The sequence below is a fragment of the Alligator mississippiensis genome, chromosome 1 (assembly GCF_030867095.1).
Source record: "Alligator mississippiensis isolate rAllMis1 chromosome 1, rAllMis1, whole genome shotgun sequence".
Classification (NCBI taxonomy): domain Eukaryota; kingdom Metazoa; phylum Chordata; order Crocodylia; family Alligatoridae; genus Alligator; species Alligator mississippiensis.
Window position 1 is genome coordinate 402,133,627 of NC_081824.1, and position 26,475 is coordinate 402,160,101.

At 42.1% G+C, this 26,475-nt stretch overlaps 1 protein-coding gene across 3 annotated transcripts in view; it reads left to right on the plus strand.

The window, feature by feature from the left end:
* The window catches only part of DIAPH3 (diaphanous related formin 3), a 487,575-nt gene that overhangs the window by 223,882 nt on the left and 237,218 nt on the right, over positions 1-26,475 (plus strand). For all 3 annotated transcript variants that reach the window (XM_059723010.1, XM_019500535.2, XM_014608394.3), the window contains one exon: positions 5,711-5,812. In XM_059723010.1, the coding sequence (XP_059578993.1) occupies positions 5,711-5,812 (102 nt within the window). The remainder of the gene's footprint in view (positions 1-5,710; positions 5,813-26,475) is intronic.

Sequence of the window (26,475 nt, forward strand, 5' to 3'; positions counted from 1 at the left end):
TATTAGTAGTCTTATAACACTGTTAGGTTTTCTTTTGTTTATATATGTAATCTGTGCTTTTGTCTTTGTTCCATGAGCTACAGATTTTTTTTTAAAACTGGATGTGTTTAACTTTCTTATCAGTTTCTATACTTCATAACTTAAGACTTAAATATGAGAACCCTCCACTGATTTTTTTGAAATGGGAATTAACTACTTAGCTCATGCTTCCTGCCATCATCATCAGTGGAATATTGAAGGAAAGGTTAGATGAGTAACCTACTGGGTGGAAGCTTCATCATGTCAGCATAGCGCTGCATGTCCCAGATAACCTGTTTTTTTGTGCATAGGGGAGAGAACTGGCTGAAACAATTGTTACTAGGAGCGGAAAGTGATACAGGTCCTCATTTCTCAGTTGAATTATGGAGAGAATTCCATTTAGCCTGCGAAATAAGAGACTCAGCTTTACAGGGAGAAAGGTGTTCCCAGAATCTGTACCTTGAGAGAACAATTTACATCATCATCCTCTAGAAACCACAGAAAGGCCAGGGTTTGCACAACTTGGAAAGCTGTTCTGTATACTCACAGCTGATCCATCATAACAGTACTGGTCATACTTTAGCTGATGAGGCAAGGGATATTAGGAAAATAAAAACTTTAGACTTATGGGCACACAACCAAGAAGAGGCATGCTTAAAGTTTAAGGGGCATTTTGGGACCACTTTGCATACAGTAAACAGTCAGCCTATGTTGTCTATTTGGCTATTATATTTCACAAACTTACTTCTATTCAAGAAGTTTTATTGAGCTTGAACACAAAAGAACTGTGCATTGCCAGTTGGCAGCAGGAGGCAGACTTGTCTGTGTTTTTTGTTTTGTGTGATATTTTTATTATCTTGTTAGGAAAATATTTTAGGGAGTGTGAGTTTGAGGATTTTAGTTTTTTTCATTTATTTATATTTTTTTCTTTGTCAGTTTATATCTTTTATCCATTTAAATTTGAATGTATATGTTTCTTTATTAAAGTGTTTCTTCTTGAAGATGGTTGATCTTTGAATCATTTTAATTGTTAATGTCATAGGGTGGATGGCAGCTTCAGCAGGGGTAGCTCAGCCAGAGCCCCCATCACCACCAGCACCACCTCTGATCCACCCTTCTACTTTGAGGAGAGGCTGTACTCCCCTCCTATTTCAAGGAGAGGAGGTGCTGCTCACCTTCGCTTTCAGTGGCTGTGTAAAAGCTGCTGCTGGGGTCCAGGAAAAAGTGGCATCAGGCAGTAGGCATGGCCACCTCTCCCTTGCTGCTACCCAGGCCTTCTTTCTGTGGCCCACACTGGGGCTGCCCTGCAGCTTCTTCCTGCCACTGCCTTCATGCCAGTGCTGCCTCTGGGCTATCCTGTGCCCCCAAGCCCAGCAGAGAGGTGCTGCAGGGCAGCCCCAGCACAGGCTCTGGGTAGCCGCAGCAAGAAGGCCCCAGCAGCAGCAAGGGGGAGGCTGTTGTACCCACTGCCAGGTCCCGCTCTTTCCCGGTGCCCAGCAGCTTCTGCCCGGCCCTGGGGTGAGCGTACAGCTCTGTCCACAACTATGGCTTGCCCTGCCCTGTATGGCATGATGGGGTCCCTGCAGCACCTGCTCCTGACCTGTCTGCCCCTGCCACAATGAGTGTCTGTGGTGGCAGCCAGGTAGAAGCTGCTGCTGGGCATAGCAGAGGAAAAGCAGGACCTGGTGGTGGGTGCATCAACCTCCCTGTTGCTGCTGCTGCTGCCTGGAACCTGCATCAGGACAGTATTGGTGGGAGGAGTTGCAAGGCTTCCCCAGCATGAGCTCTGGGCAACCAGCAGCAATGTGGGGGAAGATGGCCATGCCCACTGGCATGTCCTCCTTTTTTTCCTGTGCCCACCAGTAGGTTCTGCCCAACTGCTGCTACTCAGTGGCCTGGGTAGATGGGTCTGGAGTGGGTGCTGTGGGCACCCCAACCCCCCCACCCCCCATGGGCTGAGGCTGGGGCCTTGCACGCAGCATGGGGCTGCACAGGTTCTAGCTGGTCTCCCTGAGGCCTGGGCTGGTGGTGGTGGCAGCCAGAAGGAGCTGGGGCTGCTGGGAAATGGAGTCTGGCTGTAAAATCACCCCAGCCCTGCTGTGCGCCTGTGGACAGTGGAATGTGCCACGGATTGGATGGTGCCTAGGCCAGGCACAACTGAGGGACCTCCTGTGGGCCGGGTCTGGCCTATAGGAAGTATTTTGTCCACGCCTGGTTTATTGGGACTGTATTCATGTAACCACAAGGCAAAGGCAGTACACCGCAAAAATCAACTAGTGAGCTGGAGAGTGCACAGAATCTCACTACAATTAGGGGAGAGAAACAAGTGGAGTCTATTTAGTTGCTGACTTGCTATTTTCTAACTTTAGAGTAGATCTAATCAACATGTTGCTTAAAGATAGTTGAATAGTTGATTTTAGGCCTTCCATTGTTGATCATTTCTATGGAGTTAAATCAGTATTCATAACAGTAGCTGGGTGGTAGAGCAGGAAGTCTTTCAGGGTAAGTTGCCAGAAGACTTTGATAAGGAGAACATTTGTTTTGGTTTTGTTTTTAAAAATAGGAAAACTCTTAAATTTTTCAGACCCAGTTTTTTATGCTGTGATGAGACTGGGGCAAAAAGGTCGTGTGGTTTGTAAGTTTTTAAAAAAACTTAAAAAAAATTGGTTAAACTTAGATCATTCAATATATAAGCATATTAAATATACATATGTCTTTGTTTAATCTTTATAACACCTACCAAGAAATAGACCATTGTGAGGTTTGGGTGGCGGAGGGCATTATTTTAGCATTTTCTTACTCTTGAAATTGGATTCTTCAGTGTACTGGTTGTCGGTATCAATTTATGAGTGAAGAAAGAATGAACTTTCTGGGTAGAGAAATTAATTACAACAATGACAGTAAGTAGTCAATGTTGAACTTGCTTACTTGCAAGTTTATTCACTTCTGCTCTTTATTTAAAGTATAATTAAAAATGAGAACATATAGAATGCTCAATTATGTAGTTTACTTAATTACACACAAAAATTAGGTTCATCTTGTATTGTAAATCTGAAATTAATTTGAAGTTATCTATAGGAATCGCTTCATTTTACTAGTACTGCCTGAAAATTTTGAAAACTCTTCAGTGATGAGTTTTGGCTGGGGTTTTAGGGGCTAGAATCTTAATCTCTCTTTCATTTTCTTTACATTCAGTCAAGGGGAATGTGCAATATTTGCATAAAATGGCATTGGTTCAGTGAGTTGCTTCATATTAGTTAGAGGTATTGTGTTCCAACGTCCTTTAACTTTGATATTTCTGGTGTCTGATATTTAAAAAGTACATAATCTCTGGACTGGAAAATTTTACTCTGATTTTCCTGCTATTGAAATGTATTATAGCTGCTGGACAAAAGGCTTTTATTTTGGGATACTGATGATCAGCTCTATTGGTAATGGACTAGACTATTGGTAATGGTCAGGTAGGTGGCTGGTATATTTAACATATGAAAAGTGTAACATCTGGGTAGCATGAGTGAGTCTGATTCATGGCTTAAAATCTGTTTTAACTTTTGTGCCGTAGGGCTTCTGAATTTCACAGTTTCAGATTGGAGGATCTTGCCCATAAGTAAAATTATACCTGTTTATACATGTAAAAAATAATTTGCAATCCACAATTAGCACTTGCCCCTGTTCTTTTGTAATAGGAAGCAATTTGTTTGCCAGGTATACAAATCCTTTACAATCTAATTTTGCAAAAGTTTTCAGGTAATTTCTTCCATGTATTCCTTACAGTTCAAAGTGTTAAAATAATTATTCAGCGACAGATCATCACTTGTCTTGAGCATTGCAGCTTCCTGTTCTCTGCTTTTCACTTCACAATTCCCTCAAATGGTCCAAAACACTGTTTTAGAAAAATCTATTTTTTCCCTTGCTTTCTCTTCCCTATGTTGCTTTTTTCTAGAAAATTTGAAACTGCTACTTCTTGCCTTCAACACCCTACACAATGAAAAAGGGGATGGGTATACATCATCTTTAAATATTTTTATGATAATGAATAAAAATCTGGACAATACTTTCCTATTGCAGTTTTTGTACCTTTTTATTTTTACACTGAAAATTGAAGTACAACCTGGGCTGAAAGAATTTGATTACAGGAGAATGATTGTTACAAGAGCTAAGATACTGGAAGTTGAACAGCTAAAAGAAAAAAGAGTTTTCAAGTGATTTAAGACTCTCCTTTCTTCTCTACCCCTCTCCCCTCCCTTTCCCTCCCATAAACCTTTGTCTGTTTTACTAAAATGGCTAATAAGCACTCTGGCTACACACACCCTCAGTTAAACATTCACCATTTTCTCTTCTTTAACTAAGGAGACTATGGTCCAAAGGTGTCAATGCAGCTCTTGTAGACATATCCTGGCTAGCTTTTAAATAGCTTGTGTACCAGCTTGCTGTGGCATCGTGGGTTCAGTGTTGTCTGCAAAGCCTGTCTAGGACCCTTGGTAAATACTTAAGTAGCTAGTCCACCCTGTTCTATGGTGCTCTGACTGCAGTAATTTCAGTATTTAAGTGTAGCTACTTTAAGCTTCCTTGGGTATGTGTAATTGAGCTGCAGTCATATCTTTGGGTTACAGTGTAGTCATACTCTAAAGCTGTAGAGTATGGCCTGCAGATGAATGGTTGCCAAGCTGGTCTGCGGACCAAATCTGGTCCCTGGGCCTGATCCAGTACACAATGGACCGGCTTGTCAGTCCTTCCAACGGAGCTTAGAAATTCGGTGGAGATACAGGCAGTCCTCGACTTACAGTGTTTCGAGTTACAATATTTCTCACTTACAACGTTTATAAATTGATACCCTGTTTCAGCTTAATGATGTCAGTTTTGACTTTACAATGCTTGATCCAATGCGATGCCACGCCAGCAAACAAGTTTGCTGTGTCACTCATCTCCCTGGAGAACATCTTTTCCAAACTTCTGTGGACACTTTCTTTAAGAAAACAGACAAGACTCCAGAAAAGACTCCAGCCAAGAACCCTTCTAAAAGTCCAGCCAAGAGCCTTGCAAAAAGTCCAGCAAAGTCACCTCAAAGGAGTCCGTCCAAATCAATATGATTGCTATTTACAATATAAAGTCATTAATGTAGCTATATTACTCATCTATAATTATTTGAGTACAAAATTCTGGGGTATTTTTAGTGTAAATAGGGTATCGGGCCTTGGTTCAGGAACCAATCCCCTGTTTATAATATTATTTCTTATGTGAAAATTGGTTCCGAGTTACAATGCTTCGACTTGGACACAGTTTTCAGGACCCAATTGTGTCGTAAGTCTGAGGACTGCCTGTATTAATTACCACCACTCCCCCACTGCCAAATTTCCAGTCCTGTGGGGAGCCCTGCAGACTGGATACTGTAGCTTCGATGGCTGGATCTGGTTCATGTGCCAGTGGTTGAGCATGTCTGCTGTAAGGCATTAGCTTTCACATTAAAGAGAGAATGCAAAAAAAAAAAAAATTATAACAACCTAAATTATACTATCATTAAATTATCTTTTCTGGTATATTTTCAGTCTGTGTCTGTTAATACCCATAAGTACTTAAGGACAAAAATGTTGTCTTCACATTTGGTTGTACCTTTGGAGCAATCATCTTTGGAAATTTGTGATGGGATGTACAAGCCATCTAATATTGTCCAACTCTTTCTCTTTTTTGCTAGAATTTAATAAAACATCTTCCTGAGCAAGAACAACTCAATGCGTTGTCCAAGTATAAGAGCGAGTATAGTAATTTGTCTGAACCAGAACAGTTTGGAGTTGTGGTAAGTACCTACTTACTTCCCCTCCACCTGCCTTTTCTTACACTAATAACCACAGTATTGAAATGTTGTTGTCTGCTTATTCCTATATCAAAACAGATTCTGAAACAGAGAAAAAGAATGATGGTGGCTTTCAGAAGCATTCTGATTGATGTGTCCATAGATCAGAAAGTTTGATATCCTATATTCTTCTTTTCTTCTCATTGAAATAAAATAACTACTAATTATCCAACTTTTCTATAGAAAATTATGTAATTGCAGTTTCTTTGGGAGAATATTCATAGCTAGCTGAGGAACTAACCAATTTTAATTATCCTAGCATTCCCATGACAAGTCATTAATGCAAGGTACCAAAACACAAAAAATATCATATTTTCTTAAGATCACTAGACCAACTTACGTTATATGGCAAACCTTCCCGCCCCGTCCCCCCGAAAAACACTCCTCTTAGTCATGCACTCTATAGCTTGCTCTTCATAGGAGAACTTCTATTTGTTTTCATCAGTCTGTACCAAGAGGAAGTAGAAAGAAAGGAGGAAGGTAAGTGAAACTCGAGTGCATATGACTACTGTCTTGAATGATGATGGAGAGAAGATTGGCAAAACGGATCCAAAATTCAGTGCTTCACCTTAACTCTTAAGGCCTTGTATGCTAGAAATCTGAACCACTAGTTATAAAAATACTTTTGATGCATCTTTCCCCCCCACCCACCACAATATTCTGTCTGCTTATAGCTTGTTGAAAAGCAAGTTGAAGTTGAAACATTTTGGTCCCTTGGAATGATGGAAGGCTGTTCTCCCAGAAATACTGAGATATCTGTGTGTACTAGAATGGAATGGGAGACAAAAGGGTGTTGTGGGCAGAACTAGAGGGCAGAAAAGGTGAAATATAAGAGGAAGATAGTCTGTAACTGGGTATGCAACTGAGGAAATAAAAAATTGCTAGGGACATTGAGTTATGCCTGCAAATGTATGCATCTTCCCTAAATAGTCTCAAGCAGGGTTGTCCAGCTGTTGACCCATGGCCTATACTTGGCCTATGAGGGGTTAAGTTGTGGCCCCTGGGCTCCTGTCTGGTTGCCCTTCCCCCTGTTGCTCCAGCTGTAACAGTGTCCAGAGTCTCTGGACTCCCCTTCCTCCTCCAGCTTCTGCGTTCTCCGTCTGCCGTTGGTGATGTAGCAATATGCACAGCATGGCATGAGGCTGGGGCCATGGTAGTGGAGGGGGACTTGTGGTCCCTATGGGGAGGGGGCACATGGGGGCGCACACTGAAGTGTGGGGGGGGGGTCTCCATGCAGGGTCATTGCAGTGGTGGGGGCAGTTCCCATGTTGGCACACCACTGTGGTTGGTGTGGTTGTGAGCATGTGCTGTGGAGGGATGATAGTGGGCACGTGGTGCAGTGGGGGTGTTGTGGGTGCATACTGCAGTGGTGGGACTTCCATGTGGTGTGCTGGGGGCCTGTGAGCCCTTCTGGTATGGCCCACAGGGCATGTGACTCCTTCTGTTTAAAAGTTGAACAGCCTTGGCCTAAGATATCTTCTCCCTGAGAACATTGAGTGGGCCTGGATGCCAGGGCACGATTGGCTGCCAGTCTCATATACAACTAGGGCTATGATAGCGTCAGAGAAAATACATGCACAAACTGAAAAGTAGACCCGCAGCTTGGCCTGTTGATATACAAGATTCCATATTTAGTGTGCCGTTGGGGATTCACTACAAAAATGGGACTTTGAGATGCACTAAAGATACAGCTTCTGCCTCTGAAATTATAGATATATGATAAGACCCCAGAGTTCCAACCTGTTTGCCACTTAGTGGTGCTGGAAATGTTTTTAAGAGCAGATCCTCTATCAAGCAGTCCACAACCTGATGATCAAGGACACACAGTAGCCATGCATGTGAATATGATTGAAGTATCTTTAAGCATTTCAGGTGCATTAGTGATGGAAACGGCTGGAGATAAAACATGGAAGTGGTGATATGAGAAATAAGTAAAGGAAGAACCCTCCCCCCCCCCCAGTTCCCATCTGCATATTCTTTATCTATGAGTTCAGTCATCTTGGGAATCTTAATAAAATGTACATGGATCATGATTCACAGTGGTGGGCAGAAAAATTTGGAATGACTCCATCACTGGTTCTAAACTTCCACAGAATGATGGTATCTCTCCACCACATTTGAATACAGCAGCCTTCCCAGTTGAGAACCACTGTTGTTGCTTCAGCTTACCTCAGTGCTTCTCAACTGGGCGAAGCTGCTTCCAGGTAAAACTGCCCTGCATGTCTGTTGCATAGTCAACTTGGGAGGGCTGTCGCATGTGCGCTCAATCTGATAACTAGAGATCCTGGTTGTCTGTGGATTTTTTTTTTTTAAATCCCCAATTTTTGGTTAAGAAAAAGTAACCCCAAATCCACTTTTTTCCCATGATTTAAATGAATCGCCACCGATGGACAGATGTGTTTTATTTTTTATCATGGAAAAATATGGTTTTGGGGTTATTTTTTTTTAACTGAAAATTGGGGATTTTTTTTAAATCGGAGAAAACCAGGATCCCCACTGATAACCCTAAAGCAGGCAGAGCTGGCTCAGGCTGTAACCCTTCCCTGTCAGGCCCCTCCCTCAGTTTTCTTCCTGGGAATGGACATGCGGGTGGAACTGTCACAGCCCCTTGCATGCGGCATTTTTATACATGGCCACTGCCGCTGCAGTGGTAGCATCTGTTTCGCAGCACCCTGAGGGGGTCTTGCACCACCCAGGTTGAGAACCACCGGAATATATGGAGTGCATTTGGGAATGACCAAACCAAAAATAGAGCCAGTGATGTCTTTTGGACACTAGAATAGTGATATTGAAGTCATGGTGAGGTGTGGAACTTTTCAGAAATGCAGAGGTGCTCAACACAAAAGGAACCAGTGCCATCTCACAAGCTATTTGCTGTTCTGTGGGGCAAAGTAGAACTCATCTCTTCAGTTTAGGAAAACACAATCACCTGATGTCGCAGGGCACCTCGGTACCCCCTGCTCCTAGAGAGGAAAAACTGCCAGGGAGCGAGTGAGTGAGCCCTGGCCTGACATAATGAGCCTAGCTGAGGGTTGCCCGGGTAACGAGCGCAGCTGTGGGTTGCCGGAGCAACTAAGGGGAGCCAGCTGCCTGTAGGAGGCAGGGCCTGGCCCTTATAAAGCCCAGGGCTGAGGCCAGGCTGGCAGTTCTCTGCCAGCAGCCGGAGAGGCAGGAGCTCCCTTGGCCGAGAGATGGGTAGAAGCCCAATGGCCAGTACAGCTCATGAGAGCTCCGAAGGTTGGAGTGGAGTAATGGTGTTAAGTTATAGCCAGGCGGCTTACTTTGTAGTGGCTGGGTGCCATAGGTTTCAGTTGTAGCCAGGAGGCTTGCAGTATGTGTTGTGGTTGCTTATTACACCGGAGGTTTGGGTGAGGCTGTAGGGGTTGGAGGAGGCCTCATAGGGATCCAAGAGGGTGCAGTGTCCTCATATGGGAACCCCAGTGGTATGGGGGCCCCAGCGCCCGAGTGAGGGCGCAGTACTTTAAGGGGGAACCCCAGTGGTATGGGGACCCCGGTACCAGTGAAGGCGCAACTGACAGTAAGGAGCGCAACCAGTGGGTTGCGGGCAGGGAACAAAGACCCCGGGTTGTGTGCGGGGTACGTAGACCCCAGCCCCAGAGTGGGGCAGCATTGAGAAGCCCAAGGTGGGCACGGCGAGCCCCAAGGAGAGGGAGCGCCACATTGGACTATTGAGAAGCCTGAGGTGGGCACGGCGAGCCCTGAAGAGGGGGAGCGCCATATTAGGAAGCCCAGGACGGGCGCAGCAGTTGCCAGCAAGGGCATCACTTGCGGGGTGCATAGACCCCAGCCCCAACAAGGGGCGATTACTGAGGAGCCCGAGAGGGGCATAGTAGACCCGGGTGAAGGCTAGCACTGCAGAAAAACCCAGGGCAAAGTGCTGCGGTTGTCCCCGGGAAAAGGGGATAGCAGCGCGGTGAGCCCGTACCAGAGAGGGTAATAGTGCGGTGGGCCCAACAGACCGGTGGCTCGACAGGAAGTCCCAGAGGGGACAAGAGTCCCAGGGAGGGACATTGTGTTAGAGAGAGCCCAGGAAGGGGCACTAGTGTAGACACATACGGGGAAGGCCCAAGAGTGGGCTAGATTATAGAAGAAGGGCCCGGGAAGCGGGCGTGCAGACATACCAACGTCTATTACATCTGCGAGGCTTGGGGCGTGGTATTAGGGGTGGTAGGAGCCACGCGCAACCCATAAGGCTAGGGTGCCTGGGGGGGGCACCCATCATACCGGGAGACCCCAGAAGTCCAGGAACACACGGGGACAGAGGTCCCGAGTAGCCGTGCCCAGGGAGTTGTAGGCAGCCTCCCAACCTTATATTTACCAGCAAGATGTGGCGGGTGAGAATAAGAGGGTGCCTTGGGCCGGCCTTGACACGGAGCGAGGGACCTCGAGGAGATCACGGCCCTCCTAAAGGACTCCTCCGTGACACCTGATTATAAAGGGGTATTTCATTAATTTTCTAGAAGTAGTGACGTTGGAAAATACCACAGCGATAATAGTTGTCAGATGTATTAAATCTATGTTGTACACTGTGTAATTCTAAGAACTGTGATTACTAACGTAAGACAGTTCAGGAATAGGGAATTTTGAGACTTTGTATGACTTTTGTCATGAAACGTCCAGTGTCAAATACCCTCAAAACAGTGGACTGGCGAAATGTGGTATATGCATTGTGAGGAACCCGCTTAAAAAGCATTTGAGGAAGGAGAAGATCCCTTTTTTATATTACTCAACTACAGAGCTACACTACTGCATTGTAGAAAGATGTATAAAAGCTTGACTACGTGACATGGTCAGAAGCGGAGGGTGTCAAAGTAGTCTGCAACAGTGTGGAAAACACTGGGAAGGTACAGTCTGCTGAATAATTACAACAAAGGAGCCAAGACCCATCTATAATGAAAGAAACAAAGATTTGTTGCTAATTCATTGTGAATGTAGAAGTGTGCTCCACTGTTAAATGTTCTGCTTTTAGCACCAACAGTCGTACCCAGGAAGGTGTGTTCGTGGCACAAAAAAGCTTTATGATGGAATTTTGGTATGATGGGATCTAGGTTTTAAATGATCACATTTTCCCACAGTGTACTTGTCTTATTCAGTGTTCAGATGTATACTGAATAAAACTCTAGATAGGCTCCCTGATTTATTTCCTCTAGAATTTAGCAGGCATGTAGGACATGAGGTAGAGGAGTGCAAGTAGAGGAAGTTTGATTTTGTGTCTAGAGCAGGTGAACTTAATTTAGAACATCATTGTATTACTTGCTGGACCAAACTGTATTTGTGAGTTGGCCTGAGCTATGTCACTTGAACGCATCATAAGGTGCTTGTCCATCTGGGTTGCCAGCTTGAAACTCCTGGTACTTGAACCACTCACAAGTGAGAGTGAATTCAGTGTGAATTGTGGATGCTGAGCACTTCTAAAGGGGGGGAAAAAAAGAAGATAAGGCAGAATTGCCTGGAAGAATGAATGAAATGTTAGGAGTCAGGAGGCTTCTGTGCTCTAGTCCTGTCTCTATCACTGATTCATTATGTGGCCTCAGACCAATTTCTTTGTTGTTTTTCACTTCTTTAATAGGCAAATAACTTCTCTTATCTCATAGCAGAGATTACATTTATTATTGTTTGTAAAATACTAATGTAAAATGCATAATAATCACTCTAAAAATAAGGAAATTAATAATTCCACATTTAGTACATGGTTTGGCTTGTGTGCAGTAATTAATGCCTAGGGCCACTCTGGATAATGAGGAGAAAAATAAATATTGAATAGCTGCTTAATTCCCTGCACATCGTCCATCTTGTCCATTGACAGGATATGATTGTGTGAAGACTGGAGACTCTTTTGTCTAAAGAAAGAAATAGGGTTACATAGCCAGCCTAAATGTAGTGATTTCCTATCATTTGTTTGATTGACGGTTCAACCTAACTAACATTTTTGGTATAGTGAATTTTGTTTTAGTGCATGTGTGCCCAGCTTTGGTAATACATGCACACCTACACCCACACCATATATAATTGATCTTAATTATAGTTAGAACCTAACTAGATGCATTCTAGATTATTATTTTTTTGGTTTTTGGCCTGTAAAAAAGATTTGACTTTAATAATAATGCTGCAGGTGAAAGCACAAGTATTGTGTTGCTTTGTTACCTTTTTAATGGGAGGCAAGAACAATTTTCCAAAAGGATAAAAAACAATGACAAAAAAAGAACCATGCTAAAATGTTTTACAAATATTATGGAACATTAAAACATAAACACAAAAGTACTTGACATCTGTTAGTTGCTTTTATTGGAATGTATAAATAACTGTGTTTTTGGAGGTTTGAGGGATTTTTTTATAGCTGTCTCTTGGGGAAAAAATAGCAAAAATAGTATGATATTCTGTTAATGAGAAAATAAAAGTTAGATATGTTAGCAGTTAGCTTGGAAACTGATTAGAAAATGTTTATGTACATTTGTTTTTTGCATGTGATTCCTTCTGACTGCTTATTCTTCAAAGAGATATATTCTCTACTCAGAAAATAATAGAATGATCAATTTTATGCTTTTCATTTCTGAGGTTTTTTTTGGCACCATTTGGTGTCCCTACAGGGTAGGACTTTTTGATATTTTGTAGATATATTGCCTGTTAATTTTTTTAATGTATGTAAATACTAAACACAAGTATACAAAGCTATGTCACATTTCTGTTGTGAAACCAATGGCCGTGTCCAGACGAGTATGGACACTTGGTTCCCTGGGGATAACTAGCGGTGGTGCACCTTGTGCTGCCACTAGTTGTCCCTGGGGAATGCTTGTGCCATGCGTGCTCTAGTGTGTGACAGATTGCCCTCGATAGGGTAGGGGAGGCTAGGGCCAGCACTGGGCTGGCCCCATATGCCTTACCTGGGGCTCTGGAGGCCTCTAGGGGCTGCAGCAGTGAGATCCTGCTGTTCGGAGCCTGGCTGACAGCCACATTGTGACTCTGACTGGCCAGGCTCTGATTTTGAGCTGTTCACACTGCCCTTGCGTGCACCAGTCCACTTCTTATTGTGCTGGTTGTTTTGACCGCTGGATATCCAGGGGTCAAACCACTCTCCCCGCCTCCTCCCGTGGTGCTACCTTGTAGCATGGAAAACAGCTAAATGTGTGGTCTGTGGCCCTGCAGACATGTTGCACGGCCGTGCTCATCTGAATGCGGCCAGTTTTGGTAAATGCTTAACTCTTCTGTTAAACTTTTAAGGATATGGATTCCTATTGATGGAGACTGCTCTTGGAATTAGTATTAGGAAACAAGAAGGAATAAAATGTGCTAGTATAGAAGGTAATGGAGATTTATGTTTTTTAGTTTAAATGATAATATGCAAAATTAAGGCAATAGGAACTGAAAATGTTTAAGTCTGGTCATGAAATGGTGTTCTGATACTCAGTTGTAAAAATAAAAGTTTATAAATCTCATATCACTTAAAAATGTGTATGCCACTTTTCTTCCACAGTTGAACCTTAATAGGTTATGTTTGCACCAAGTTTACATTTTTAAATATGATGATACCCTATAAGCCATAAATATCATAACTAGCAGGGTTTAACACCAAAGGGCTAGGGCAAGGTGATGTTTAACAAGACTGAGTACTGAGTGATGACAACTTTTCTACCTTTCAATGGGATTGCTATAGTCCCTCCTCTAAAAGGAGTAACTTCGTTCTCAGTGGGTGCGTCTACATGAGAGATTTATGGCTGAGTTGCCTAATAGCTCCACAGTAAATGTCTCAGCGTCTACACATGCACCCCTATTAGGCTGGAGTAAACTAATTAACTCTGCAGCAAGCTAGTAGTTGTATTTACAGGTACTGTCCTGCTGCAGAGATTTTTTTACTCCGCAGCAAAGCATGTGTAGATGCTGGAGGGGCTGACTTGGGCACAAGGGTGCTATAATGCAGGGGCTCCCTGCCAGGTAGCCTTGTACTGCAGCACCCTCATGCCCCAGCCAACCCCTCTGCAACACATTGAGCTGGGCTGGAGTAGCCCTAGGCTGGCAGGCTGACCCCCTGGGCTCCCTTTCAGCCAGGGCTGCTCTGGCCCGGTTCCATGTGCTGCAGTCCTGGGCACACTTGTAAACACAGCACCGGGGAGCAGTAGACTTGGGTGTGATATGCAGCTGAGTTTATTGCTATGCATTAGTATACACGTGTAGATGTGTCCAGTTAGTACTGAGCCTACATATTTTCCAAGAATTTTGTGTGCTGGCTGAGTAGCAGTTTATTGCATATGTAGCATCCAATATGTCCTTCAATACTATAGAAACTTTACATAAATGAAGATGCCAAATCCAATAATAAATATCTTAGAAGAAACCTTTTGGTAAGCAAATCCAGTTTTGTATGCAATCCATATCTAGGTCATCTTTTGAAAACTAAATTTGTCTTACTGTCAGGTAAGTTGCCTATTTCTGTCTTTGTGAGTAGAATGTCTTGGTTCTAATTTCCTTCATCCTGACCCTTAAATCTTCATCAGATGTATTTGCTTCCATTGCTGTTGGTTTGCTGTGTCTGGACAGGACGCTTGAATTTTCTGTAAGAACTTTTGTTTCAACAAATATGTATCCTCTTAGGAAAACTGCAGGATTTTCTGCAAAGAAAAAAGCTACAATTTTTTTAAATTAGGAGGAACAGAGCTTTATAAAACATAAGTGTGGTGAAAAACTTCTATGTTTTATCTTTTAGATAGATATTCTCTTTAGACATGTTATTTTGAAAACAGTGATTTAAAAACTTAGAATTTCTATGTTAAATTGTTTAATCTCATGCATAATTAGAAGTGCAAAAAAAAGGAATGTATCTTCTAAGTAGTGTTTATTCTTATTACTCTTTTTGTAATTCATATAATTATCATAGTTCATAATTTTGAATTTAAACCCTGAAAGAAACAACTAGACAGGACACTTGCTACGATATTGTCATGATTTGACAGCTACAACGTTGTTCGTCTTGCTTCAACTTCAGTTTAATTTCTCTTTATAGTTTTACAGACAAAGGAGGGCATGAGTGTAAACATTTCAGGTTCAAGTTGGTATCTGTATTTGTTTGTTTGTTTGTTTGTTTATTTATTTGTTCATTTTTTGTGACTGGTTAAATTGCTTTGGTAGTATCTGCAATTATGCTCTTTTAAGTCAATTTATACTTTTATGTTTGCTATTCATACTGCAGTCAGTATAGCATACATCTTTTATTACTCTCATCTTCTGTTCCAGATTCTGGGTTTTCTAGAGATAAAGTACTTCATTTTTTTTGTATGTCTTTTTCTTTCTCTTGCTCCATTTTGCTGTCTTGCAACTTAGATGTTATCAAATACTACTGTTTTTCCCCCTGCTTACATCCTTGAGGTATCTTATGAATGCTGTATTAAATCTGTTTATTTTATTGAGTGTTCCAGCTTTGTTCCATGGTGTTGATCCTAAGTTTTGATGCTGTTTCTCAAATTGACAAAGTGTGTATTTATTTGCTAAAATCCAGATCACCCGTTAAATCTTTATTTTACTATATTTCTCTTAATAGAATTTAGAAAACCTATTAATAATTTTTTCCTTGATTGTATATTAGTTGTGACTGTTCATTGGCTGACATGTCACTTTTTTTGCACATTTCACTAGATGTTGTTTATTATTATGACTTAAAAGAAGCTTTGTTATTTACAACCATAACTAGCCCATAAAAGGCCTATTCTTATAGCAGGAATGTAACCTCAACATTATTTAATAACACAACTGGGTAATTTTTCTTCCAACTATCCTTCTTATTCAAATTGTTCCACTTAGTGAAAGGCTTCTGTCAGCCCAATAATGTAGTCATAATAGTATTGTAGAAGCTGTACTCACATCCTTTGTCAGAGGCTTATAAGAACATTATATTTCATTGATGAGAACAAGAACAAAATATTCCTGGACCAGGGCAGGCTGTGGGAAAACTTGGGACTCCTATGGGACTTCCCTTCATCAAAAGTAACTAGGTACACAGAAATCAATTTGTAAGCAAATTAAAGACTGGCAACCTAAATGTACAAGACAGTTGAGTAGAATTCATTGAAGTGAGGAATAAAAGGGAAGCAGTTAAGATGAGTTAGCTGGACAAAGAATGCCAAGGAATGTATTCCTATAATGCATCAGAAAAGCAAATTAATGAGTTTTCTTAATTCAGCAACAGATATGAAATAGTAAAATTTGCCAATTTGGAATAATCTAAAGGGTCCAAAAATAAACTATTTTTCATTATTGATATATTAATGAAAACATGATGTTTGTAAGTTAATATTTGTACACTCTGAAGTATGTATAAATGTAAAACACTACAGTACTAACTATTGTTACTTTTATTAATCTTAATTTATGTAAATTAGTGCTCAATAAGCTAACATTTTTCTGACATAAAAATTCATGGTCTCATAAAGTGCTGTTCAGTCACTAAAAGTTTGTTATAGGGAAGGAAACTTAAGAAGGAAAATCAACCAAGGATTATAAATGTAAGACTTGTGAGAGGAAAAGAGGGGTAGCAAAACATTAGAGTGAGTTAAGGCTAAGAGAATTAAATGAAGGATTTTTAAGATGTCTGCCCTTGAGGGAAATGCCACCAGACAAAATGTAAGTTCTTTTTTAATGGAAGAGGATGAAAATAATTAAACTGTATAGCTAACTATAAATCTGTCCAGCAAGATCAGTTTTTGGAGGTGAGGGAAAGGGCCTTATATACAAGGCAAGGGGCTCCCCATGGGTCCAGATGTTTGCCTGAGGGAGTTCTTACAGCTCTGGGAGCCATGGCAATTACAGTTGCCACTGCTTTCCCCCACCTTCTTCCCCTTCCCCTTGCCAAATTTCCATACTCGACTGCATGTTGGATTGTGCAGGCATGAGGGGTTGGTCCATGGCTGGACTTGGTGCACCAGATATAACCTGCGTGGCTAGGGACAGATATTATACATAAACTGGTTTAAGTAATCAGACACTGGTTTAAACCTGTAACAGAAAAGAAGTTCAGTGCACATAAATCAATTTGAAAATGGTTGAAACTAGTTCAAGATAAACCTGGTTGAATGTAGTATCAGACTTAACTGATTTGGGTCAAACCAGTTTATTCAGTATCTATCCCAGACTCCTTCCTGGTTTAAGTTAAACTAGAGTTCCCCAGCATTCCAGATACTTTGCAGCCCTGGACTGTGCTGTCTGCTTCAGAGACCAGGGCTGGCTCTGCCCCTCTGCTCCCTGGCTGGAGCTCCAGCAGAGACTGCAGGCACAGCAGGGTCTGCCTGGCTTCCCTTGCTGCTCTCTGTTCATCTTCCCATTCTCCACAGATGGGGCTCGCATGCCCCCTTCCCATCTCCCACAGCACAGACCCCAGCCCCACGGAGCTTAGGCATGTGGACTGCTAGCTAATTCTGAGATGTGTCTGGGTGTGTGTCTTCAATTTCACTGGAACAGGCAGACAGAACAGTGTCCACTTAGGGCTTTTTGGAGCTATTCAGCTGGTCAGCTGGTAATGACTCTCTCTTCCATTCTTGACAAAAGCTGTTTAAGAAGAGCTTGAACTAATGAGAGAGGCTTTTGTTTTGTTGATGGGCTGATAAATACAGTTATCAGCTCCCTTCTGGCTCCCTCATCGGTCAGGTTTCTAGATAGTATGAAGAAGTAGGGAGGAGGTGGATTGAAGAGCTCAGTATCATCAACAGATGCATGCACTGCACCTCCCCTCACCCCCCATTTATCTCAGAGTGCTAGCCTGGGGCTGGGAGCTGGCAACACTCCCGCTCCTTGAGCAGTAAGGGAAAATCCTGGGATGGTGCAGGCAGACCTCTCTAATCAGAGGTCCTGCTGGGGCCTGGCCATGCCCACCCTTAGCTCAGCACTGTGGAAGGGAAGGGAGAGCTGCTCCAGTGTCCCCCCCCGGTTTCTAGCCTGAGCCATTGCAGGCATGTGCTGGCATTTCTTCAGTCCAGAGGGAATGTCTGAGTGATTACAAACTGATTCAACCTAGGCAGGTTAGACTAACCTGGCTTAGGCTTTTTGAATATCTGTCCTTAGTCCCTGTGTGCTGGCTCTGGAGTCGCATGCTGGCTGAAACCAGCATACCAAGTTTGGAACCATGTGCTGGCTCTGGGTCTGTGTGCTAGGTTGTACCTGGCATGGAGCCCTGACACCAGCATGGCCAGATCAGGCCTGCCATGCAGCTCCAGCCAGATTAGGTTATGATGTGCAGCCCCCAGCCCGTGTGCGCAGTTCTCAACCCCTAAGCCTCCAGCTCAAGTACATGGCTCTCAAGCCTTCAGCCTTAGCGTGTATCCTTCAACCCCTGGTGCCTGGCCCCTCAGCTCTGGAGATCCGATATCAGTTACTTTCTTATACTGTAAGGTAAGATCTTTTGTCTGTCGTGGAACTTCCCAAAATAGGATGTATGTTATATCTGGAGGTGTATTATATGGTAGCAAATATTTTATTCCAAAATGTTTTCAGTGTATGGGAAAACTAGAAAGCAGCATAGCCAAAACTGTGTAGGATCGATAAACAGTGGATTGAAGTTTAGCACAATTTTCTAATGTTGTGTGGCAGCATAAAAGGCCAGAGTAACTTTTTCTGGCTTCTTTGTATCTATACATATTCTGATTCAGTTTTTAATTAAATGATAGAATGACACTCCCCACAATAATATACAACCTCTGCTTCATTCATAGTACAGGAAAGAGTGCAATAGTTATTTTTTTCTCTTTCATTGAATATGGAGCCCCATACCTTAATTTTTATATAGCATTTAAACTGTGCACTAAATATACAATTACGAATTTCTTCATGGGCTTTTCTGTGGAATTCATCAAATCAGTATCTGACTGCTTCACAGTAATTTATGGGTTTGTCTTCACATCAGTCCTATGAGACAGGGTAAAATGAACAAATAAGGTACAAATTATCAAGTACTTGAAGCTTTTCACATTGATGTTTCTTGGAGTCCTTGAGACATTGTTGGTGTCTTTTTCTTAAGGATATTCTTTAACTTAGACTACACAAAATCCTTTAGTATGTGTATGCAAGGAATGTAATGTGCATAATAGTGTTGACAGGCCTTTCTGGATATGGTTTTATTTCTTTGTTCATACTTTATTTCTCGCTTGATCTTATAATATGCATACAATACTTGTTACCCTATATATTTATTTAATTTTTAATCAATTAATATTATGTTTCATAGGTGCTTCTTTTTACCTGTTAGGGTCAAATAAAAAAAAAAATCGCCCCTTTAAGGCATAACTTGGCTTCTCTGGGTTTTGTTTTATCTTGTTTCCTGAAGCATCAGTGGTTAGTCACAGCTAGAAATGGGATATTGGACAAGATAAGCCAGTTCTTGTAGTGGTACTGCAGTACCTGACTGGCATGTCTTCCTCTGAATACCTCCTCAGATTTTGTTAGGAGAGAATTTTCTTCCAAATTACATTGGCAAAAACTTTTAAAGGGTTTTTCTCTTTCAGGTTCCTTGGCACATGGTCTGCTTCTTAAGGATCATCAAGGCATATTTTACCTAATAAATTCCCTGCTATTGAAGGGATCTAAGATATTATTGGTGTCTTTGTTCTTTCTCCTGCTCTATTTCTTTGGCACATTTTAATTTTTGAGGACTTGGGATTTTATACCAAAAATCCTAATATCTCTACTCTCTCGGAAGATGCTTTTTAGCTTGTAGTATGGGGCCACCTCAAAGGGCAGTGCAGCATTTTGGATTTAACTTGTATGGTTGTTCATCATAGCAGGGCATTGGACTCAGTAACCTGGGTGATACCTTTCTATCCTATGTTCCTGATGTCATTCAACTTCTGGGGGTGGGGGTGACTGGCAAATAGGGGTCTTGATGCAGCATGTACCTTTGTGGTATGCAAAAACATAATTTTGAGATTGCCTTTGAAGCATAACTTGCACATTTTTAAAATGAAGTGTGAAGTTAGTTTTATTTTAAACTCAACATTTGTCCATGCCAAAGATCTGATTAGGCTAAATCCTTCAAAAGAACTGCTGGGTTTTGACTCTATATACCATTTAGCATGTTAAGAATTGCGGCCGCTTACAGACGTTAAAAAAAACCCAGTGTTTTACTTTAAACGCTGTATGCCCCCGTGCTGAACCCAGCACATGCCTGGAAGAGGCGCTCCATTATTTAGACCCAGCTCGCCCAACATCTCTATAGGTTGGCTGCTTTAGTGGACCTTTTTTGGTGCTTTTATCTAGTAGCTGATTAAATCAGCAGTTAGATGAGTGCCAAAAAGCCCCACTGAAGCAAGAGAACTTAAAAATACTGTTAAGTTTCTATGAATGGCAGTGATATTGCAGTTGTTCTAACAATGAGGTTTTATTTCCCCGGTCCATACCTATTAGGATTAATAATATAAGATTTAAGACTTCATATCCCAGTTAAAATGTTGTAATGTGGAACAGATGATATAAACAAAAATGTAGAACATAAATACAAATGAAAAGAAGCAGCATGCAATGGCTTAAGAAACATTGTAATTAAAAACTTCTTCCAAGTTTGAGCACACAAGCAGAAATAAGCCTCATCTGATATTTATTACTACTGAGTGTGAAATAACCCTATTACCATTCACTTTTTTACTCTGGAAAAAGTAGAGATTTTTAGTTTTTTAAAGCAGTTGTCATGTGGTGACACTTTACTATAATAAGAAGAAAAACATCTAGTTGCACGAAACTACAATTCCAATCCTGATTCATATGCTGCTGTTTTGAAAAAGAGGTGAGAAATATTTTGAGGTCAGCTAGGGGCCATTGTCTTCTTCATTTGCTGCTCACAAACAGGGATGAATCGGTGGGAAATGTAGTAGTGGATGGCAGCTTGGGCAGCAGTGACCACAGGGTGATTTGTGTTTAGGACCCTGAGGAAAGGAAGGATGGAGAGCAGCACAGTAAAGATCCTGGACCTGAGAAAAGCAGACTTTGACTTGTTTGTGGAACTCATGGGCAGGATCCGCTGGGAAGCCAAACTGAAGGGGAGAGGAGTCCAGGAGAGCTGGCTGTATTTTTAAATAAGCCTTACTGAGAGTGCAGGAACTAACCATCCTGATGTGCAGGAAGACTAGCAAGTATTGCAGAAGACCACTTTGGCTTAGCAGGGGACTCTTCAGTAAACTAAATCACAAAAAGAAAGCTTATAAGAAGTGGAAACTTGGAAAAATAACTAGGGAAGAATATAAGAGCATTATTTAGACATGCAGAGATGAAGTCAGAAAGGCTAAAGCTCAGCTGGAGTTGTAGGTAGCAAGGAATATGAAGGGTAACAGAAGTGTCTTTTACAAGTGTCTCCTTAGCAAGAGGAGGATCAGGGAAAATGTGTGTCCCTTACTGAATGTGGGAGGCAACCTTCTGACAGAGGATGCAGAAAAGGCTGAAGTGCTCAGTGCCTTTTTACCTCAGTTTTCACAGGCAAGGTCAGCTCCCAGACTACTTTGCCGGGCAGCACAGTTTGGGGAGGAGGTGAGCAGCCCTCAGTGGTGAAAGAACTACTTGGAAAATTTGGATGTGTACAAGTCTATGGGGCTGGATGGGATGTCCCCGAGGGTGCTGAGGGAGTTAGCTGATGAGATTGTAGAGCCACTGGCCATCATCTTTGAAAATTCATGGCTATCAGGAGAGGTCCTGGATGATCAGAGAAGGCCAACCATAGTGTTCATATTTAAGAAAGAGAAGAAGAAGGATCTAGAGAACTACAGACCAGTCCCTGGAAAAATCATGTAACAGATTTTCAAATGAGGAACAGTCAGCATGAATTCACCAAGGGCAAGTCATGCCTGATCAACCTGGTTGCCTTCTATGATAAGGTAACTGGCTCTGTGGATGTGGGCAGGTATATTTTTGATACGGTCTCCCACAAAGTTCTTGCAGGCAAGGTAAGGAAGTACAGGCTGGATGAATGGACTGTAAGGTGGATAGAAAACTGGCTGGAGCATTGAGTTCAGAGGGTAGTAATCGATGACCCAGTGTCTAGTAGGCAGCTGGTATCAAGTGGAGTGCCCCACGGGTTGGTCTTGGGGCTGGTTTGGTTCAAAGTCTTCATCAATGACTTGGAAGATGGCATAGAGTGCACCCTCAGCATGTTTGCAGATGACACCAAGCTGGGGGGAGTAGTAGATATGCTGGAGGGTAGGGCTGGGCTGGGATTCAGAGTGACCTAGACAAATTGGAGGACTGGGCCAAAAGGAATCTCATGAGGTTCAGCAAGGGCAAGTGCAGAGTTCTGCACTTACGAGAGAACAATCCCATGCACCAGTACTTGCTGGAGGCTGACTGGTTGGGCAGCAGCTCTGTAGAAAACGACCTGGGGGTTACAGTGGACAATTAGCTGAATAAGTCAACAGTGTGCCTTTGTTGCAAAGAAGGCTAACAGCATCCTGGGCTGCATTGGTAGGAGTGTTGCCAGCAGATCAAGGTAAGTGATTATTCCCCTCTATTCAGTATTGGTGAGGCCATATCTGGAATATTGTGTTCAGTTTCGCACCCCCCTTTCCCCCCACTACAGAAAGGATATGGACCAATTGGCAAGAGTCCAGCAGAGGGCAACAAAAATAGTGAAGCGTCTGGGGGACATAACTTCTGAGGGGAGGCTAAGGGAACTGGGCTTATTTAGTATGGACAAGAGAAGACTAAGAAGGGATTTAATAGCAGCCTTCAACTACCTGAAGGGAGGTTCAAAAGACAATGGAGTTAGACTATTTTCAGTGGTGGCAGATGACAGAACAAGGAGCAATGGTCTCAAGTTGCAGCAAGGGAAATTTAAGTAAGATATTAGGAACAACCTTTTCACTAGGAGAGTATTAGAACACTGGAACAGGTTACACTGAGAGGTGGTGGAATCTCTATCCTTGGAAGTTTTCAAAACCCAGCTAGACAAGGCGTTGGCTGAGATAATCTAGTTGAGGATGGTCCTGCTTTGAGGACTAGATGATCACCTGAGGTCCCTTCCAACCCCAATTTTCTATTATTTCTATGATTTCTTTGATTTTTTTTTTAATGGCTTCTGACCTTTCTTTTGAAACCAAAAAGCACAAATTTTATACAAATGGGTTTCGCAGACTTTTAATTTTTATTAATGTCTCGGAGGTATTTCCATGTATTCAGCTGGCCGGCTGCAAAACATCTGGTGTTTAACACTGCTTAAAATGAATGGACTTGATGTACTGATCTGTGGGTGCTGCTGGTTTGATAGAGTATTCTACTCTAGTACCAGAGTCAAGATAGACAATATAAAAATGATGTAGATAACTTCAGTGGAATTTTTCTATTTAATCTTGGAGGAAAATGCAAAAGACTGTTTTGGAATCACCAAACATTTTCTAGGATATCTAGATTCACTCAAGGTTCTATAGGAAAACTTTAATTAATACTTTCATTTTTTTTAAAACATCTCAGATCTCAATTACTGTTTATTTGAAAATTCTTTCAAAATTAATTGACAGTTTTGTGTCTTGTTCACATTGGCAATAGCTGCCATATTTACTATCTAAATGGCAGCTAATCTAAAAGAACAGTAATTTTATTGCTAGTTTAAACCAGTAAAAATTTGGGGATTCTTAGTGAAGGAGTACTACACACGTAACTAATCTGTAGAGTATCTTTCATAGCCTTTTCATTTCTGCAATAATGATTATGCATATTAAGTCAATATTTATTTTTGAAGTTTTAATAACTGCTAGTTTGAGACGATCTTTCAAATAATGGAGACTCTGTAGGGTGGTATTGATGTATATGTAGGGTGTTGTATTGATGTATTATAATCTACCTGATGATATATATAACTTTAGTTTTAATAAGAAAGGCAAAACAAATGGTTGGAATAGATAAATTAAAGAATCTAACTATGGAGAAGGCAGTGTCTGTGTGCTTGCTCAGAGTAATTGTACTGATATAGGAGAAAGTGTCGAAATTTTAATGGGAGGAGCGATCTTGTAGGGATCAAGAAATATCATTGTGAATCACTGGATATCAGAAGGGGCATGGGGAACCTAAGAATCAGGAGAGTAGAGGGCCATAGTTTTGTTAGGGTATGGATAAGAAGCTTGAACTTGAGGCAGTGGAAGAGAAGGTAGTGTTGGCACAATCAAATCGGGTAAATAAGAGATTTTTCTGGCTTTGTTCCCCTGTATTTAAAGGAGATCATTTCAGCTGACTGTACCAAAAGAAAAGTTTAGACCTTAGAAAAGCTGTACTTCCCCTCCCTGAAAAAAACCCTCAAACCAAAAGAAAATCCCAAACCAAACTAACAAAAAAATCAAAACTAAAATCCCACTTTGCATTTGCTGTAGTTGTGGGCTCAAAGCAAAAAGAGCATTGAAAGGGGATTTTCTTTGAGGGCTGGTGGAGTGTGGCCCACTGGGACTAACTGTAAACAGAACTTAAGCAAAACATCTTTTGAGAGATGGGCAGCTCCAGAGATTTTCAAGCACATTACCTGGAGTTTCAGTAGTCTGCACTTCAGAGTTATTCCTGGAAATTTGCAACTTGATACTTCACTGGCTTATTCTTGAACACCTGCTATGATGATTTAATCTGAATTTACATAGTCCAAAAACTAAGCCACTGATTCTCAACCAGAGTACTGTTTGCTGTTGTCATAACCCAAGGGTATGATTTTGTGTGTGCTTCGGCACTGCAGAATTATTTCCCACCACGAGGAGCTTTCTTTGCATGGTGCAATTCTCAGTTGCAAAGAGAAAACCCCGGTGCAAAGGAGTTCCCGCCACCCGCATGCAAATTTGTTACCCACTATTGTCTGTTTCTAAATTATTCCCACGTGGCGGCTAGCGATTGGCTTGTTAGCCGTATAAGAGGCTTGAGCGGTTTCCACCCAAGTTGGAGGACTCCACAACCATCTGGAGGAGGAGAAGGAGGACTTCACATCTTGTGAAGAACTCTAAGCGCTGCAGAGCCTAACAAACCCAGCGTGTGCCTTAAGAAGGGGCCTGATCAACCTCTAGCCTCTCCCCGTCGCCGCCTAATCCCTCGACGAACCCTTCCCTGTGTGCTCGGTCCACGGAGCCTAGCAAACTTTGTGTGTGTGTGTGTGTGTATCCAGAGCTCTTTCCGAGTTATTTCAAGAGGCTCGAGTTTTTCTATGGGTCTTGTTCGTACGAGTTTTGTAACTGCAACTTAAGCGAAGTTTTCTCCTGCCTGCACCACGACCATCTACGGTGTAAGTAAAATAGTCTTTAATCAACCGCTACGCGTCCGTGCCTAATTCTAGTCCGCCGGCCTGCATTCCCCGACCCACGTGCCAGGGCTGCTGGCCACAGCCCACCACGCGCCCCCGAAAGCCTTGGACCACTCCCGGCCTGCACAGCTGTTAGGTATGCAAGCACCTGTACATGATTCATAGGATATACTCTGAGATTTAAAATAGGAATCCATAGTGTAAAAAGCATTTAGCCCTGTTGTGGTCTTTCTGGGTTTTTTGTAACAGAAGACTTGCTGTATTATTTTTCCATAGTCAAAACACACGTGAAAGGTCAAGAGCTTGCATTTTTTCCAAGGGCTGGCTTGAGTCTAAAAGTATTGAGAACCACTGGACATGATTGGATGTTGGATGCTACTTTGTGCATATTTAACACAGGCTGTCCGCATTGTTTTATTTGTTTGTTAATAGGCATGTGTTTGTTTCCTAGTGATTAATACTTTAGCATTGCTAAAGGAAATGCTAAGTGGTGCCATCATATTAGATTGCATCCAGGATCTACCTACTTCCAGGATATATATTCCATAATACTTGGGGTTGTGGGGCTGCTGTGCTTAATATGCCAATACATGGTATTGTAATTTTGTAGGCCACAAACTCAACCTGAACTCTGTTTACGGGGACAGATTCAGGGACAGTGCAGCGGGTGCTTTTATATACCCTCTCCCCTTTAGCTGTATACCACATGTGCAGCGAGCTCCCTGAGTTTACCTGCTTGTCAGTACAGCCTCTGTCAGCCAGTGCTTTTGTGTGGCTCTGGATCCCAGAGAGTTCATGCTGGTGCTGCTCACCACCTTCCCCCCTGCTTTCCCATGCTGCCAAGTTTTCAATAGCAGGCTAAGAGGTTGGGTGGGGGAAGAGGGAGGGCAGGGTAGTGGAGAGAGTGAGCAGCAATGTTCAGGCTCTAAGTTTTGAAGCCTTGTCAAAGGAGTGGCTTTGGCAGGAACTGTGCATGTTCTGTACCTCCCCCAACTTCTGGATCCACCCACATCTTTTCATATACATAATTGACTCAGTAAATTTTGTATGCTGTATCTAATTAATTCCATAATTTTAGGGAATGTTTGTAGGCATCATTGACTAAAGTCCTACTGATTATGGGGAAAGCAGCAAAGTGAAAGGTAGAAAATGCTTTGAGCACAGTCACAGATCCAAGCACTTCTGTAGTTGTCTGTAGAATCTTGTCACAGGTATACTCTTAGGTATTACTGGTCAACTCTGCTAAGAACAAAAAGTTTTAACATGTTGATAAACTTAATAACCTATATATTGAACAAATAGCTGGCAGTAAGTTTTAAATGGTGGAACAAGAAGGAATTGTTAACTGTCACACAGCTTCAGGCAT